Below are 18805 nucleotides of genomic sequence, written 5' to 3'. Positions count from 1 at the left end.
TACTGCCTGTAAGGACTAGGCTACCTTTCTCCCACCGGTGCTTCACTGTGCTCCCAACACCACATTTTCATAAATAAAAAGATAAGTAAAAATGGACCAATACCATTTCAAAAAATACAAAAAAATAGTACAAATCTATTGGGCGTTAGAAAGAGTATACAGTTTAGCTAATTGGAAAACCAACAAATCAAATCTGAAACAAACCTTTGTCTGATTAGTTCAGCTTTTAAAGACAGCTTTGGACATTGTGCCGTTCCAAAACACTTAGCACAATTATTTGGAGCACATATTAATTTTCTTCCACTTAAATAGTACAGAGGTTTCCTGCTGTGCTTATACTTTTTCATTCCCTAACAAGGGTAAGTGGATCCAGGTGGTAAGCTGTGAAGTGGAGCCCTATGCATAACTTAATCAAGCTTGCCGGAACTGAACTTTCTCTTTACCTTAATGCATACTGTACATAGCAGCTTCCATCCTTAATAACTACATTTTCTGTGGTACATATTCAGCTTTACATCGGAAGATCTTTCAAATCAAAGGCAGACTGTTGTTATTCAAATGGTGGATTGCAAGCTGGTGCATGGTGCTAGTATAAATGAGCACAAGTGGGCACAAAAGCTTTTTATAGGTTTTAATGGGTAAAGTTTCATTCCCATTTTTGTGCTAGGTGTTACATCCAAAATTAGTTAATTAATTGTTTCATCTTTGTTTGGGATTATATATACCAAATACTCAAAGTTTGGTCTACAATCCTTTATAGAATATCCAGTATCCCTCTAGTACTTCTATGTTTTTCAAAACATTAAGGGGCCGATTCACTTACTTCGAGTGAAGGATTCGAAGTAAAAAAACTTTGAATTTTTGTGCTCCTCGACTATCGAATTGGCGTAAATTCGCCTGAGTAGAATGATTCGAATAGATCGAGCGCAAAAACGCTTGTGACTATTCGCCCATTCGATAGTCGAAGTACTGTCTCTTTTAAAAATACTTTGACTGCCTACTTCGCCACCTAAAACCTACTGAATTGTTTTAAAAGCCTATGGGAAAGTCCCATAGGCTTGTTTTCCAAGTTTTTGATTGAATAAAAAGGCATTCGATCACTTTAAGCCTACGGAGGTGCAATGTTAGCCTATGGGGACCTTCCCCAGTTTTTCTGGATCGAATAAAAATCCTTCGATCGATCGCCTAAAATCGTTCGAATTGTTAGATTCGAAGGGTTTTATCGTTCGATTAAACAATTTGCACTAAAATCCTTCGAATTCGATATTCTAATTCGAAGGATTTTACTGCGAGAGTCGAATTCGAGGGTTTTTTAACCCTCAAAATTCTACCATTGATAAATCTGTCCCTTAGTGTTGTGGGGGACACTAGAGTAAAAAATTACCTTTAACTGTGTGAAAGCCTAAATAAGGAACTCCAGTCAAGAAATAATGGAACTGCTTTGTTTTTAACTTTGGTTCAAGCCATCCTCCACAGTGCAGATTGTGTGAGAAGTAAACATTTTTTCTCCAGGTGTCAGGTAACCTAACTAGTGATGGGTGAATCTGACCCATTTTGCTAAAAAAATTCAAAATGGTAAAATATTTGGCAAAAATATTGAATGTGCGACATTCCATTGGAGTCTATGGCTGGCGAAAAAATTCATCACTAAACTTGACCATCAACGGCTGTATTTTTAAGGAAATGTTTGCATATGATGATGGTTTACTTTGTTAAGATGATAGGGCTATGGTTATTAATCTTTTATTTAATAATTTCCATCTTAAAGACATTAGAAAAATAGTTTACACTGGACCCAGTTAACCTGTATGCGTCCAAAACAAATTGACAACTTTTAAAGGGAATCTGTCATGATAAAAAGCTTTTTTTTTTTTTTACAAATTGCAGAATCACGTGTTCAAATCTATTTTTCAAAAGAGCAAACAGATTTTTTTAATGTTTAAATTTGAAACATTAGTGTAGTAAAAACCTCACGGCACACAGGTCTGCATGAAGTTTTCAGTGATTTATTGAAGCGGAGTGCACAGCAACGTTTCGGGGTCACCCCCTTTGTGACCCCGAAACGTTGCTGTGCACTCCGCTTCAATAAATCACTGAAAACTTCATGCAGACCTGTGTGCCGTGAGGTTTTTTCTACACTACTGCTTTGGGGGGTTGCCGAGCCTCCACCCACGTGCACCAGGCATATCTTTGCTGACCTAGAAGGTGGGTGTGCTAATCCACACTACATTGCTTTAAATTTGAAACATGACATGGGACTAGACATGTTCATAGTTTTCCAGGTGCCCTCAGCTATGTAACTTGTTGCATTGCAAGTTGGGACTGATATCCCCTAAACCTCCCTTTTCCTCCCCAACAGCCCATCAGCAGAACAACTGGAATGTAACCAAATAACAGCTCCCTTTTGCCTGCATTGCTTAAGACTCCCATGACCCATCTAGTTGTATATGAGATGTACTGATGAACAGCAATCAGTAGTAAGAATTCTCGCTAGCCCAAATCATCACTCCATCAATTGCAATGAGTAGGAGAAACAATAGCTTATCTAAAAGAGTTCCATTGTGAACTGCTAGTTCTTTCTGAAAACACATGACCAGGCACAATGACCTGAGATGGCTGCCTACACAGCAATACTACAGCTAAAAAAAAACATTGGTTCAATATAACATGTTTTGAATGGTATAATGAATTACTTGCAATAGACAGTGTACAGTGTAATATTGTGATAAAAACATTATCATAAAAATCATGACTGAATCCCTTTAAATGTAACTTTTTAAATACCCTATAAGCTCATCTAGTTGAGTCGATAGAGATAATTTCTCTTAACCAAAAGTGTTTTTAACCAAAAGCTCTCTTTCTTTTTTGTTTGTTTACTAATAAAAGGTGGTTTTAGCAATTTTGATATATAGATGTTAAATATTTTGATAAACATATATACAAATAATTTTTTTTGTTCTTTTTTTTTTTTTATAACATTTGTAACATGTTGGGCAATTGTTTGATGTTTAGCCCACTGGAGGTCACTGTGACAACCACTATTTAAGGAAATGATGAATGTGAATTTGTTTGCCTATGACTAAGGGAATGCTTTCCCGAAATGCGTAAGGCAATCATGTTACTAGGGATGCACCGAATCCAGGATTCGGTTCGGGATTCTGCCTTTTTCAGCAGGATTTGGATTCGGCCAAACCTTGTACCTGGCCGAACCAAATCTGAATCCTAATTTGCATATGCAAATTGTGGGGAGCGCAGGATTTCACATGACTTTTTGTTACAAAACAAGGAAGGAACCCAATTTTTTTCCACTTTTTCCTTTCTCACCCCTAATTTGCATATTCAAATTAGGATTCGGATTTGGTTCAGTATTTGGGCGAATCTTTCGAGAAGGATTCGGGGGTTTGGCCGAATCCAAAATAGTGGATTACGTGCATCCCTAGATGTTACCCACCATGATACAATAAAGACACCTCTTTATACTTATCCGGAGTGCTGCCTGGAACATTTTTTCTTTTGGATAGAGATAATTAGTTTAGTTTTTGTTTGCAATTAGCTTCAGTTTTTAAATGGTTGGGCATGAAAATATGTTCCTTTTCTTGCTAAACAGAATCCAGATGTTCAGGCTGCCGGTAGAATGGCCATATGTCTGTTGTACTGTGTAGCAGATTTTTCAGTCAAATTTAAATGATTTACTAAAATATACCTTTAGTTTAAATTATTTTCAATTTAGATGCTTTAGAGGAGGGTTACATTTTCTGAATAGGTTCAAATTATATAATGATTTTGCATAGATATTATATCAATAATTTGAAAATACAGTAGTTGGTTCGCAAATTATTTTTAACCATGAGATTTACATTATTACTTTCTTCCGATTAAAAGTCATTCCTGCAAATGAAGAAATGTTGAAAGGTAAATTGTGTTTCATCAGCTTTTCTAAGAGCTGGATACATCTCACTACACCAGAGTAAATAAATAAATACTGTTTATCATATAAGAAAGTCACCATCATTTTATGATTGGACAATTTTTTTTTTTTAACTTTAACGTTATTGAAAAAATAAAATAAAAACACATTTGTTCAGCCACAAATAAGAACAGTGAACGCAAGTGGAAAAACAATTTGCATTAACATTAATGAGAAATTCTCAGCACAATAGCTGCATATTAAACACTAGCAAATACACTATATTGATTTGCAGACATCTCTAGCAATGTAGGAGCTGAGGCTTCTTAAATTGTATTACATGTAGACTGCAGCTGTGAAATATGCTTATCAGGAGCATGGGGCTGGAAGTAGTGTGAGTTATATTTAATGGAAAATATAATCAGCTGTGGAAAGGGGTTTTGAAAGTTGAGTTTATTTTTTTCTCTTGTACAGACTTTTGAAGGAAAAAGTCTGGCTACCTAAAAATTCCATCAAGCAGTCTGTATGAACTAAAGTTTATAAAAGAAAAACAAATCGCCTATAGATGAGATATGTTTCTATGACCTAAGTTAGGGATGTGCTACATAAATATCATCCTGGACTAATTGAAGGTTGTAAACACTGGCATTACCCAGAAAAATAAAATGAGGCTAGTGAAATACTCCCATTGAAGTATATGCAAATGCACATGCATCTACAGGAAGAGCAGACTTTAAGGTACTGTAATTGCTATTTTTTGCCTTTTTACTTTGACACTTTGTAAAAGTATAGTTTTAGCGCTAGTTTATTTATCGCTATTTTGTTATCTTTGTATACAGGCTCCAGCTGTCTATTGTTCAAATCAATGCTTGATGGATGATTGAATTTAAGATTTTGTTACATACTTAAGCATTTATACAGTGCCCTTGATTAAGACCCTTTCTTACAGTATCTTAGATTGCGAGTGGGTCAAGCTGTTCTCCGGGATACACGACGGGGCACATTTACTTAGTTCGAGTGAAGGAATAGAATAAAAAAAACTTCGAAATTTCGAATAATTTTTTTGGCTACTTCGACCATCGAATTGGCTACTTCGACTGTCGACTTCGACTTCGAATCGAACGATTTGAACTAAAAATCATTTGACTATTCGACCAGAAGTACTGTTTTTTAAAAAAAACTTCGACCCCCTACTTCGGCAAGTAAAACCTACCGAGGTGCAATGTTAGCCTATGGGGAAGGTCCCCATAGGCTTTCTAAGCTTTTTTTGGTCGTAGAAAAATTGTTCGATCGTTCGATCAAACTAATTCGAAGGATATTCGAAGTCGAAGGATTTACCTTTGGCAGTCGAATATTGAGGGTTAATTAACCCTCGATATTCGACCCTATGTAAATCTGCCCCAAAGACTCGCAAGCCTTAGTATAAACCAGGCGTTAAGCGCTGCTCCATTTGCAACTAGGTGGAAATCAATAACCCACTTATGCACTCTTATAAGTGGCCAAGAGAACCAATAGCAATAAGGAGTTTGCGTCCTGGATAGCTTATATCCAAAACATTACTCCCTAATTTCTAGGTACAGTATATAGGCCTTGCGGGAACTCATGGGCTTGCAATGATTTACACAGCTGGATTCCCTTCACATCATCCTCCCACAGGCAAGACCATCCTGTCAACCCTGCTCCTTCTCTCCTTTGTACAACGCCCCCCATGATAATACCCCATTGAAATAATCGCCTTGACATTTTGACTGTGTTTAACTATGTTTGCTATTATGTGAATGGGAAACCACTGCTGTTAGGAAAGGTCCAATTATGTCATCCAAATTGTCTGGCGTTACTTTATTGAAGCAGTTTTTAGTGATAGCATTAGATTGACCTTGCTTACAATCTTAATTGTAATATTGCAAATAGACATGTACATACAAATAATGTTCAAATAATGCTCCAAGCTTTTTGCAGCCAGAGTAAAGAAATATGTGCGGGATAAAACCTTGCTATCTCTTCCTGGTGTAATTAAAAGCTATAGTAGTAAGAGCCTATTAGACTCTGTGAGGCCCATTTATGATTGCTCAAGCTTTCGAGCTCAGATAATCATGAATCAAACCCTGCATACGTTTACTAATCATGTGGGGTTTTGTGCTGAAAATGTGTAAAATGTTATTTCTGTAAATAAGAGTGTAAGAATGCAAAATATAGTTGTGCATATAGTTAAGTGTATGTCCCCCTTTGGTTATTCCATAGACAGCACAGTAGTTCACTTTAGTAGCACATTTGCCTTGCGGTGTTGGGTTACTGAACTTGAATTAAGCCAGGGTACTATCTGCAAGGAATTTGTACACTCCTTCTGCTGTATGGGATTCCTCCCACACTCCAAAAACATAAAGGGGCAAATTCACTAAGATTCATAGTTGCGCCAGGTGTAACTTCGCCGCAATTCGCCAGGCGTAGTTTCGCTAGCGCTCCGCAAATTCACTAAAATCCGAAGTTGCGCTCAGGGGTAGCGTAAGGTTGCGAAGTTGCGCTAGCGTTGATTCGCTAAGCGAAACAAAGGTTAATTTGCATACGGCGCCAAATTCAAATTTCAATGGAGGAATATGTAGCAGCACTACAAATGCCTGGGAAACCTTCAAAACATCAAATAAAATTTTTATTTTGCCCTACACATGTGCCCACTGTATAGTTAAGTTGCCATGAGTTAGGAAATGTAGGGGGGAAGGAGGGGAGCCCCAAAAATTTTTTCGATCTTTTTCAGCCTATCACCCATAATATAGAAAAAACGCCAGCGTTTTTTGGGACTTAGAAAAAATGTGAACTTTTTTTGAAGCAATCCCTATCTACTCTATTGCGCTTTGCCTGGTCTGAGGTGGCAAAGGAAATCTAGCGTAAAAGGTAGCGTTCAGTACAATGCGCGCGTTAGTGAATTTGCGTAGTTACGTCCGTTGCGCAAATTCGCCAGGCGTAAGGGTGCGAAGTAACACTAGCGAATGTATGCCAGCGTTCGTTAGTGAATTTGCGAAGTAACGAAAATGACCAACGCTAGCGAATTGACGCTAGCATTAGGCGCTTCGGCGCTTAGTGAATTTGCCCCAAAGGCAGGTTAGTATGTCCATGATAATATCAACTCTACAGTGTGTGAATGATATAGTGACCTTACACTGTAAACTCCACTGGGACAGGGACTGATGTAAATGATGTGTAATCTCAGTAAACCTCTGCTGAAATGTTATATAAATAACAGGATGAGCCTTGGTAAGAACCCCACTGAAAGTTGTCATCACATGAGTGGGAGGACTGTTAATTAGGGATTTAGTAAGGGACCTAGCACGAGATAGGGGCTCTTTTAAACCTGATTTTAAAGAATTGCTTCAAAAAAGGTTTGTGCTTTCATTTTAACTTGTGACGTGAATATAGCCTTTTCTTGAAACTATTTTTGATGTATATGCCGTTTGCTTCATAGTTTTGTTAGCGATCTGACTTTAAAAGTGTAGGGGCTACTTTTATTAGTGTAAGGGTTGTAAAAATACTTTCATTAATGAAATTTTAGAACAAATTGACCCTTAAAAAGGTATTTTATCTGCTAATTCATGTAAATTGTATGCTAAACCTCTTATACAGAAGATTAATACACAATTAACCTCTCATAATCTAAACATTACTTTCTGACATGAGATTTCATAAGCAAATGAACCATTATTTAAAATTATTTTGCATTTAAATCATTCATTTCCTCTCTCCGTTCATCATTAACCTAATTGATCTCATTTAAACATGCAGATTTCTCACATTCATAATATTGAACATTTCCCCCTGCTCTTAATTTCTGGAGATTTTTAGGTTATGCATTAATTTAACAAAAAATCTAAACAATAAAATATAAAAGGGTCATTTTTTATGAAGGTGAAAAATAATATTAAAGTACAGGTATGACAGGTATGGGATCTACCAAAAGGCCATCTAGATCATTTAGATATAAAAAAAAAGTCCTTGTTTTCTGTAAAAACTTGATCCTTACGAAGCTGCATGAATCCCTATTGGTGGCAAAACAATCCTATTGGGTTTATTTAATGTTTAAATGTTTTTTAGCAGACTCGGTGTATAGTGATCTAAAGAAAGAGCGCTTGTCTGAAAACCCGGCATTCTAGATAATAGATCATATACCTGTAAAATATTTTTTATTTATACCCATATTTATAGTAGTAATATGTAATAATAGCACAATTAGGTATTGAACAACTTTATAATTGAGACATTTAACCACGAATTCTAAGAAATTTTCTTGCATTTAAACATATTTTAAAATGATTCTTCTTAAAATGTTAAATCTTCCATTTTAATGCAGATTATTTTTTATTATAAAATGCAAGGATGAAAAAAAGTCACAATCCAAAAATCGGGCATCTCAGACCTGATGAGGTTGTTTATAAGTCAATGGGAGATGTCCCTATCCTATTTGGAAGTATCTGTGGTTTGCCCTGGAATTAGCCAGAACATATGACTATTTTGGACTTTTTTAGCAAAAATTTGGTCTTTTCAGGTAAGAGCCCGAAATAATCAAGCAATTTGGGAAAAAACTCAGAAAAATTCATACGATTCTCCGATCCGATTAAATCATGATTTTTTAATAATAAACATGGTTCAATAATGAATTCTAGTTTGGTTGGACTATATTTTATTAAAATACTAAAAATTTGGATTTTGATAAATAAGGCCCTCATTGTCACTTTGGAGGGATGAGAAATAGTGAACCATAAAACGTGATTTAGAGACTTTACTTCTGTAAAAATATCTAAATGAAAATTGAAAATTAAAATTGATAAATCTGAGCTTCAATTTGGAGTCTTGAAATAAAGACATTTGTGTGCTGAGATCGTTTTCATGAAATGTACTCGCAGGTTAAATTCTATATTATCCTATAAAAGCTCATTTTGGTTATAAACAATGCAGCCAGACATGAAAGTAAATGAATCCCTGTAGAATCAATCAGAAGAAAAGCACTTTGCAATTACTTTGGTTCATTTACCATCCTGATACCTTACCCTACAAAGCCTACAGCTGGATTACAGAGTGAGGTTAATATATTTTTTTATGGCATGCATGCTGATTTATTTATGTTTGCATACTGTGATAGAACTTTAATATGTAGGTGTTCTAGTGATCACCTAAAGCTAGGGCCGTACTATAGTGATTACATGCTAAAGGAACTTCTGGATGAAAATGATGGGCCTCAATGGAAACACTCCAGATTGTGCTAGATGTACTGTAGGTTACTGCAATCACAGAACCATTTATTTGCAGCCTGTATGTCCGAAGTAGAAAATATGACTTACACAGTCTGACTTCCAAGCATTTCAATACCACCTTGCTAAATGGATTGAGTAGCTGTAGTTAAAATTTGATTTATTCAAGCAGCAAGAAATCAGTTGGAATTAGTAAGGTCTTCCGAGGGATGTCATCAGTTTGCATGCCCATATGCAACAAGCCATGCTGAATTTTTTTTTTTTTTATGGCTTTATGATAAATCCTGTATTGTAAAACGTAGCAACAGTAGAAGGAGTTTCCCTAAGTTATACTTTTTAGTCAACAACCTATTCCACAGGATAGCCTATAATCAGTGCTGAGCAGGAACCACACCAGCTTTAATTTTGATTAGCGTATGTCTTTCTTTAAAGGCACAATGAATTCATGGAGCCTACCTTGTTTCAGTGCCTGCAAATACATGTTTTCCTTCTCACTACAGTAAAAGTAACCAATAATACAGCAATTTGTAAATTCATTTGGGAATACATTTCTTCTCCACTATCCAGAACACTGTTGATACAGTTCCTTGTATTATGTATTATCAAGCTAATAGTCAGAGGGACTTACAATAAAGTGTGCTGTAAACACCTATTCCCGTCTAGGGATTTGCATGAACTCAATATTTACTGTAACTTTGATAAGTAAGATATATATATATATATATTGCTCAAACTACATCTAGGATATTCTTATATTCTAGGAAATATACAATTACTTCTGTCTTTTAGCGAGCTTCTAGAGATGGAGAAGCAAATGTATGGTTATTTGAAAATATTCATTTTGTTATTCATTCAAATTTATTTGATATACTTCTTCTCATTGGCAATGCCCACTGCACCTTTCTCCAGAATTAACATTTTGAAGGGCAGAGGAAAGAACTTTTGGGCACAAGGCAGCATTGCACTTAAAGAGTTCATTGATGCCTTTTAGCCCCCTACATCTCTTGGACAGTGAACCTCAATGATGCACAAACTAGGGGGTGTTTCAGGGGATGCCCACTGGCCCTCCACAGACTACCCTCTCTGAATGCAGCACTGTCAGAGTTTGGCAATGTGCCATCCATAGGGAGGAACACATTTTTGTGCTTAAGAGAGCCATAAGAGATGCAGAGAACTTTTTATTTATGTCAAAAATCCTACATATTCAAGTATGTTCCTATTAGCTTTTTGGTTTCCAATTCACATAATTTGACAATAAACAAAGCCAATAATATATTTTTGTTATCTTGTTATTTTGAAATGATCTTAGTATTTTCTGAAAACCACTCCGACCAAATCTGCACAGACTTTCCCCACCATTTATCAATACATGTTCCCTAAAATTTCTTGGGCGGGATGAGACTCAATAAAATTGAGAAAAAAACAGAATTGTACAATTATTTCAGATTTGTCACTGAAAGCTGCAACTTTTTTGTATTTGTCCCCCTGAACCTGTGACTTTTTTTCAGATTTGATGCCCGAAACCATATAATCTTCAGATTATTGAACAAAACCCAGCGCAGATCAGGATATCTTCAAAATGTCAATGGGGCATCTGTGATTGACTTCTACATGGCAGGTCTGAGTTATAGTACTTTTTTATTCTGACTTTTAACACCATCGGGGAGTTCGAGATTTTTTTTTTCAACTAAAAAATAGTTTTCCCCTTTAAAAGTTTGATCAGAAAAAAGTGGACTTTAATAAATAGCCCACTTAATGTTGATCATTGTAGCCTACATTCCTATAAATTTTATGCATTTTATTTTCTATGGTAAACTTGAGGAAAACCAATAAAGAAATCCAATATTATATTTTTGTTATTTTTTGGCTATGTATTTAATTTTTATCATTGTAGCCTACATATAAAGATTCATGATTTTCCTATAATTGTTATAGATTTTATTTTCCAAGAGGAAAGCCAAGATATCTCATAAAGGGGGCTGACAATACATTTGTTTGGTAATTAATCATTAACACATTTACAGAAGTATTATATAGTGTTTTTACAACAATATTAGAATTTAGTTAATATATGTATCACATTCATTATATTGCTCCTTATACAGCAGCATAGACTTTCCTGTGTTCCATCAATGAGGTTTTTTTTTTAAGAAACCCCTTTATCTTTCAATATTATAACTAATAATGCATTGAAGTGTCATGCAGTAACTCTTTATCATAAAAAAGTATGACATTCTACTGTCCTTTAACATACAAGTAAAGCAGTAAATCATGTTCATTAATTAAAATTAGTTTTCAATTAAATTTTTCAAAATACACTTAAAAGTCAAAGAATAGGGCGCATAGCAACTTCAAAACCCAATCACACATTTCTATCTGAACTGCAGATGTGCATTTAGTTTTCATTACTTGATTACAAGCACAATACAGATAAGGATTTGCATTATGTGGTTGTCAAATTGCCCTATTATGCCATGACCCATATGTTTCAGAAGTAGTAATACCACATGCCACAATTCTGAAGCTTCCCTTAATGTATCTCTTGAAAGTGCAATGCCATCTTATGTTTTACAGGACTCAACTGCAAAGAAATTGCAGGCAAAACAGAAAAACAGATGCTAGATAGGCTTCTCTTTCTAGAGACCTCTGCTGTGCCTCATTATAGCATGATTGTGTTTAAAAAACTATATCTGGGATTCATACCGTAAAAAAATATTTAAGATACTATTTGAGATTCCAAACTGAGCTTTGTAATTATCATTGTAATATGAAAGCAGCTACATGTGTGAATTGTCACACTTTGGGGGTTATTTATCAAAAAACAAAATTTTCTGATTTTTTAAAATAAAAAATTTCAATTGAATGCAGTTCTACTCCTACTACTTTCTTGCTCTTATATGAATTACATCAAATAATTTAGTAAAAATATGTAAATGAGCCAGCTGAATTATATTGTGCACCATGCATTAAGACAACAGCAACATGCAGATAAATTAGTACCAATAAAAATGCCAAAAAAACTTAGAAATGGAACAAAACCCTAAAAATGAATATGGATAGAACTGCCATACTTTACACACTGAACTTACTGCACTAGCTGAAAGATTTAGCTCCTCTGTAACTTTAATGATCATGTCACAGGAGCTCTCCATCTTGGATTTCGTTAGGAGAGTCAGTGACACGGCACATGCTCAGTGTGTTCTGGGCTGCTTTTGAGAAGCTACACGTAGGGGTTGTTGCAAAGTATCAAGGAGAAATTAAGGTTGTGTTAACTGTCATATCAGCTAATGCTATTGGGCTTATTATTGAATTCTGATGCACTGGTTTGAGAGTTGCCATATAACGACAATCTGCATTATTGTCCAATTAACATTGTATCATGACCTTTATATTCTATGCATACAGCCCTTAGCTCAGGAAACTCACAACAGCAATTGTCAGCAGATGAGAATGAGGGGAGTTACTAGGGTATTTTAGACGCACATACCGTCACCAGCGATGGGCGAATTTGTCCCGTTTCGCTTTGCTGAAAAATTCGCAAATTTCCTGTGAAATTATCGAAACTGCGAAAAATTAGCGAAACTGTGCCGGCGTCTCGTTTTTGACACTGGTGTCCATTTTTTGCACATTCTCCAGCAGTGAATCGTGGGATTTCGCCGCAAATTCGCGCCTGGCAAATAAATTCGCCCATCACTAGAGGTACCAAAAACTGGTACTAAAAGCATAGTTATTTCCTATTTAAAATAATAGGCAAAAAGTAGATTTAGCCCAAGCTATTCTATGAAATTTTGTTGAAAAAAGGGGAATATTGTCCCTTTTCCTGTATAGTTGCTTTAAAAAGTAATACATATTATATAAAATAGGAATAAAGGAGTTGCATATGCTGGTAGATGCTAGAAACGATACCATATTTCTGGGGTAATTTTACGTTAGGATTTCAGTTGCCCTTTGAAAATTCAGAGTGAGGAAAGAATTATGATGGAAAAAACAATGTTAATTAACTTTTTTTTTACTGGTAAAATTTTCTGTTTTCTGTATTGCCTTGTGATCACCAATCCAATGCAATTTCTTTCCTAATTCTAATATAATATCCAGCAACAACATTCTAACAAGCATACAGTATCTATGAAGTAAATTAAACTCTACAGATAATTATTAATAGTACCCGAAGGATATGAATAATTAGTATTATGCCTGAAACTACAGTGATGACAATGCTGCATTGTCATGAGTTTCATATATAAATAATTGATTTCCTACTGACACCTATCAAGGATCACTTTCTACAAGAAAATTTGAATTCATTTTCTTGTAACAGTAAATGCCAATATGCAGAAAACGATACAAACATTCTTGTTTAATTATTGCTGTAGGCACACAAAAAAATATGAGAGCAAAAATGAATTCAGCTCATAATATGTGTGACTGTGTTTAATTTATCTTCATTTCAAGGCAAAACTGTGACATTCTAGAATACAATGTGAAAACAAAGCATTTAGTGAGATAAGTGTTACGTTAATATAACCACATATTTAAATATATTTCACTAGGGATCCTCCTTTTTATAGTGGTAACATAGACACCCTTCTGGCAATATGATTACTTGTAATGCACATTGGTATTCACTAGATGGTATATTGTATGTACAGGGACAGTGGCGGAACTTCTGGGTGTACGACTGCACCAGGGCCTGCACCTCCTCAAACATTGTGGGGCTGATTCACTAAGGGTCGAATATCGAGGGTTAATTAACCCTCGATAATCGACTAGGAATTGAAATCCTTCGACTTCGAATATCGAAGTCGAAGGATTTAGCGCAGATAGTTTGATCGAACGATCAAAGGATTATTCCTTCGATCGAACGATTAAATCCTTCGAATCGAACGATTCGAAGGATTTAAATCCAACGATCGAAGGAATATCCTTCGATCAAAAAAAGTTAGCCAAGCCTATGGGGACCTTCCCAATAGGCTAACATTGACTTTGGTAGCTTTTAGATGCCGAACTAGGGGGTCAAAGTTTTTTTTAAAGAGACAGTACTTCGACTATCGAATGGTCGAATAGTCGAACGATTTTTACTAGGAATCCTTCGATTCGGAGTCATATTCGTAGTCGAAGGTCGAAGTAGCCCATTCGATGGTCGAAGTAGCCCAAAAAAAACTTCGAAACTCAAAGTTTTTTTTACTTTGAATCCTTCACTCGAAGTTAGTGAATCGGCCCCTGTGTGTTGGGGGGGCAGCCACATGGACTTCCCTGTGCTGAATAGTTCCTTTACTGTGAAGGGACACCTATCATTTCTATACTCTAGATTGAACCATGTTTTGCCTGATCCTTACAGTTCAGAATTGCAAAAAATGTTGGTGTCTTAAATAGATAAATGAAATAAAAGCCAATATTTAACTAGCACTTCTAGTTTTCTTATAAACTAATATGAGGAATATAAGGAAATGACCATGTCTGCTTTTGTGGAGTCAGACCAAACAACTTCCCAACTCTCTGCCACATCATTGGGAATTTTTAAAGCTTCTATCAGTCAGAAAATGGCTTTTTGTATCAGAGATGTTACTAGTCCATAAGTGAGACTCTGGCAAATAAGTGGTTATAGAACCTAGTCATCACCCATGGTGGCTTAGACGGAACACTGACATTTTGTTTTTCTACTGAAAGACTACTATAAGTCAGAAAGTTTCAATCTTGCACCTTTGGGTAATAGCACATTGGAGAGGGCTTGGTCATATGGACAAAATGCCCCCCAGCTCACGTCACCATTTATAAGGTTTTTTAACATGTGGATGAAGTGAGGAGGTACAGTATTCCATGAAAATGGAAATTTAAGGAGTGAAACTGGGTTTCTTTCCCATGAGTCTTTCTTTCTTGTACAGCATTTAAAAACACTCAACCAATATCAAGCCCTCCCCAGTCTTTCCAAGGAACTGCTAAGGAGTTTTAGCATAGTGAAAATTAGCTTAGAAGGTAGGGCAATGTTCTGTATATGCTATTGCAGAGCCAAAATTGCTTAACCACAAAGTGATTTCATATTCTATTGACAATGCAGTTTGACAAAATATTGCAGTTTTGTAAACTATAGTTAGTCTCTGATTTACAACTCAACGGGTAAACTTTAGAATATAGAGTACTCCATGAACCAAAATTCTAGTAATGAAACTGGATTTCCTTCTCAGGATTCCTTTGTATAGTGTTTAAAAGCACGCACGAAAAATAAAGAACGGTGATGGAGCAAAGAGATAAAAAGAGTATAAGAAGTACTGTAGGTGAACAAATGGAGAGTTGCTTATTTACACAGCCATGAATTGTGTGGTGGTGTGAAGACTTGGAGAAAATGAAGTATCAAACAAATGTGATACCTTTGAAAGATTCTGTATCTTGTAAGCAGATTCCCAATCCCATAAAGCAAGGATGGAGTCTGACTTGGCTATGTTTTTCTTTGATTCCAGACCACCCCTGCGGTGCTGAGACACACTGATACATCAAATTTGCAAACTTTTGATACATTTTTTAAGCTAACAAGACCCATAGCATGGTTTTAGGGAATAGAAACATGAAAGTGAGCACACACACCAAAAAATAGTTGCCGTTTCTGAAAAGCAAAATATTCTTCAACCAAGGTTCTAACCATTGCAGCATTTGCTTTGTTATTTATGCAACACAGAGAAACAGACAGTAATTTTCTTTTTTATTCATTGGAAATCTTTCTTTCATTTATAAAACATCAGAAACCTATTCATTGAGCCCTTCCTTTTGAACATTATGAATAGGTTTTCAAATATTTGTTCCCCCTAAATGTGTTCTGTGTTGTTTTTCTGTTACCAGTCAGGGTCATAGCAAGGGCTGACATACAAGAAATATAATTAGTGTAGAGTAGATCTTTATAAACTTGTTAGTCTTTTTTTTTACAAACTTGAATTGAATTGTTGTCCCATGTTCTGAACTAAAGGCTGACAATGGGTAATTGGGGCATGCAAAAAGAAAATGCAATACTGCCAAATAGTATGTATCATCAAATAATACTGTATATATACATGAATGTAATGTGGAATGCTCATGCCCAACACCTTCAGTTTGAGGAGATACACCAGTGTACATTAAAATATAATCAGGCATTAGCAATCATCAGACGTAGAAGTAGAATCCTTGTACAGAACAAGTGCATAGTCTGTTTTCACCATTTTATTAAAAAAAAAGTGTAATTTTTTTTTTATCTGTTTTCTATCACATTTTCTTCTCAGGAAATTATTTTTCTCTTAAAGGGATACTGTCATGGGAAAAACATTTTTTTTTTTTCAAAATGAATCAGTTAATAGTGCTGCTCCAGCAGAATTCTGCACTGAAATCCATTTTTCAAAAGAGCAAACAGATTTTTTTATATTCAATTTTGAAATCTGACATGGGGCTAGACATTTTGTCAATTTCCCAGCTGCCCCAAGTCATGTGACTTGTGCTTTGATAAACTTCAATCACTCTTTACTGCAAGTTAGAGTGATATCACCCCTCCTTTTTTCCCCCCAGCAGCCAAACAAAAGAACAATGGGAAAGTAACCAGATAGCAGCTCCCTAACACAAGATAACAGCTGCCTGGTAGGTCTAAGAACAGCACTCAATAGTAAAAACCCATGTCTCACTGAGACACATTCAGTTACATTGAGAAGGAAAAACAGCAGCCTGCCAGAAAGCATTTCTCTCCTAAAGTGCAGGCACAAGTCACATGACTGGGGGCAGCTGGAAAATTGACAAAATGTCTAGCCCCATGTCAGATTTCAAAATTAAATATAAACAAATCTGTTTGCTCTTTTGAGAAATAGATTTCAGTGCAGAATTCTGCTGGAATAGCACTATTATCTGATGTGTTTTGAAAAAATCATGTTTTCGATGACAGGATCCCTTTAAATATGTGTATAGTACATTATCCATAAATATATATCGAAAACTAACTGAAGATATCTGTGGACCTTGATATTATGGCTGCCCAAAAAAGTCACCCAAGTCACTCATAAAGGCATTAATAGAATTTTCCATCAAAACATGGCAGGGCATTCTGCATCTTACTACCCTCACTGTGAAGAACTATTGATTCAAAAACTGCCTTTTGTTGACCCAAGGTCTGTACTGTAAATTGCCTTTCAATTGAGCTACGAACAATTCCTTGTTTTTAGAAAAATGATTGTGCTTTTGTCATAATGATAAAAATTACAAGGAATGAATGGGGTTTTTGGAAAAGGTTCTCTTATTAGGAAACTAAAATTCAATTTGGAATAGTCCATCACATCTCATACCAGTGTGGGAACAAATAATTATATTTTATCATTTTCCAAATGCAATATTGAATAATCAATATAAATACTAGGGATAAATTACCATTGCCAATGGCACAAATGATGCACATTACAAAGCAGGAAATGCACCCATGGCAATGGTTAGTGTAGGCTGCACTAAAAAGGTGCAAGGTGCAGAGACAGAGCTCTCCAAGGTCTTTTCTTCTATAAAGCCTTCCTTGTGTGGTCCTACCATTTAACTAAGACTATGGGCACCCCTTTGTTAAACATGTGGCAGAACACTATTCTTATTGACCTCAAATATGGACTTATTGAAGAAAGTACCCTTATCATCTGATGTATGATCTTCTGACTTGATGATAAAGTCATCTGAGTAGTGAACATTTTATTAATCGCAACAGAAAACAAATTATATTTTTCTTTTACTTACAATGAATTTCTAAAACTTGCTTTGCAATCTGTGGTGTGGAGTTTAAAGATTCATGGTCCACTCTGCACCTTATGATAGCGCCATCATCTCTACGGTCTCCTTGAAAATCCAGAAAGCTGATTACGGTAAAAGTCTTCCCATTGTTGTCCTGTTCTTTGATTTTCCGCATACCTGTGTTGGAAAATAAATTGATTCCGTGAAAGATTAGACATTCTAATTTTTTCATAAATAACATACCATTCAAATTGTGAATAAAATCAGATTTATTAGAGTTTACAAAAATCCACATTACTATAAAAATCGACCTTTGATAAATAACCCCCCAAGTGTTGAAAGGAATAGGTAAAAGGCAATTTGCCTTTATTGTCTTCCCAGAAGGATATATAAGCTCCAGGGAAGTTTGCACCAATTGGGGAGTATTTTATCTCTGTTCCAAGAATCTTGCCATTGGGGTTCTAAACACTCCACTGGTTCAGCTCATATATTGAAGCTCTCTTTAAATAAGAAGGTTCTCCTTTGGAAAGATATTTAATTTTAATAAGTAATTTACAATAATGTCTCTGAGAGGGACACAAAGAAAGAGGGCTACCAGCCTGCAGAAGAAAGTCCCAGAAGGGCTGGGGGACACTGTTTGCCACTATAACAAAGAGGGGGAGTGACTGATGGTTACATAAAGTGAAGTCACAGTGTTGAGCAATCCCTTCATGGAATCAAGTATAGTAAAGGGCAGATGTATGAAGGGTCGAATATTGAGGGTTAATTAACCCTCGATATTCGACTAGGAACTAAAATCGTTCGACTTAGAATATCGAAGTCGAACGATTTGGCGCAAATCCTGCGATCGAAAGATCGAAGGATTATTCATTCGATCGAACGATTAAATCCTTCGAATCGAACGATTCGAAGGATTTTAATACAACGATCGAAGGAATATCCTTCG

General features: G+C 35.7%; 1 protein-coding gene across 2 annotated transcripts in view; it reads right to left on the bottom strand.

Annotated features, from left to right (window-relative positions):
- Positions 1 to 18805, bottom strand: part of LOC108708858 (cell adhesion molecule 2-like) — an 860128-nt gene that overhangs the window by 89729 nt on the left and 751594 nt on the right. For both annotated transcript variants that reach the window (XM_041583368.1, XM_041583367.1), the window contains exon 6: positions 17866 to 18036. In XM_041583368.1, coding sequence (XP_041439302.1) covers positions 17866 to 18036 — 171 coding nt within the window. The remainder of the gene's footprint in view (positions 1 to 17865; positions 18037 to 18805) is intronic.

Source organism: Xenopus laevis, chromosome 2S, assembly GCF_017654675.1.
Source record: "Xenopus laevis strain J_2021 chromosome 2S, Xenopus_laevis_v10.1, whole genome shotgun sequence".
NCBI lineage: Eukaryota > Metazoa > Chordata > Amphibia > Anura > Pipidae > Xenopus > Xenopus laevis.
The sequence above is the reverse complement of the archived record's forward strand: the minus strand, read 5'-3'. Positions and strand labels throughout refer to the sequence as shown.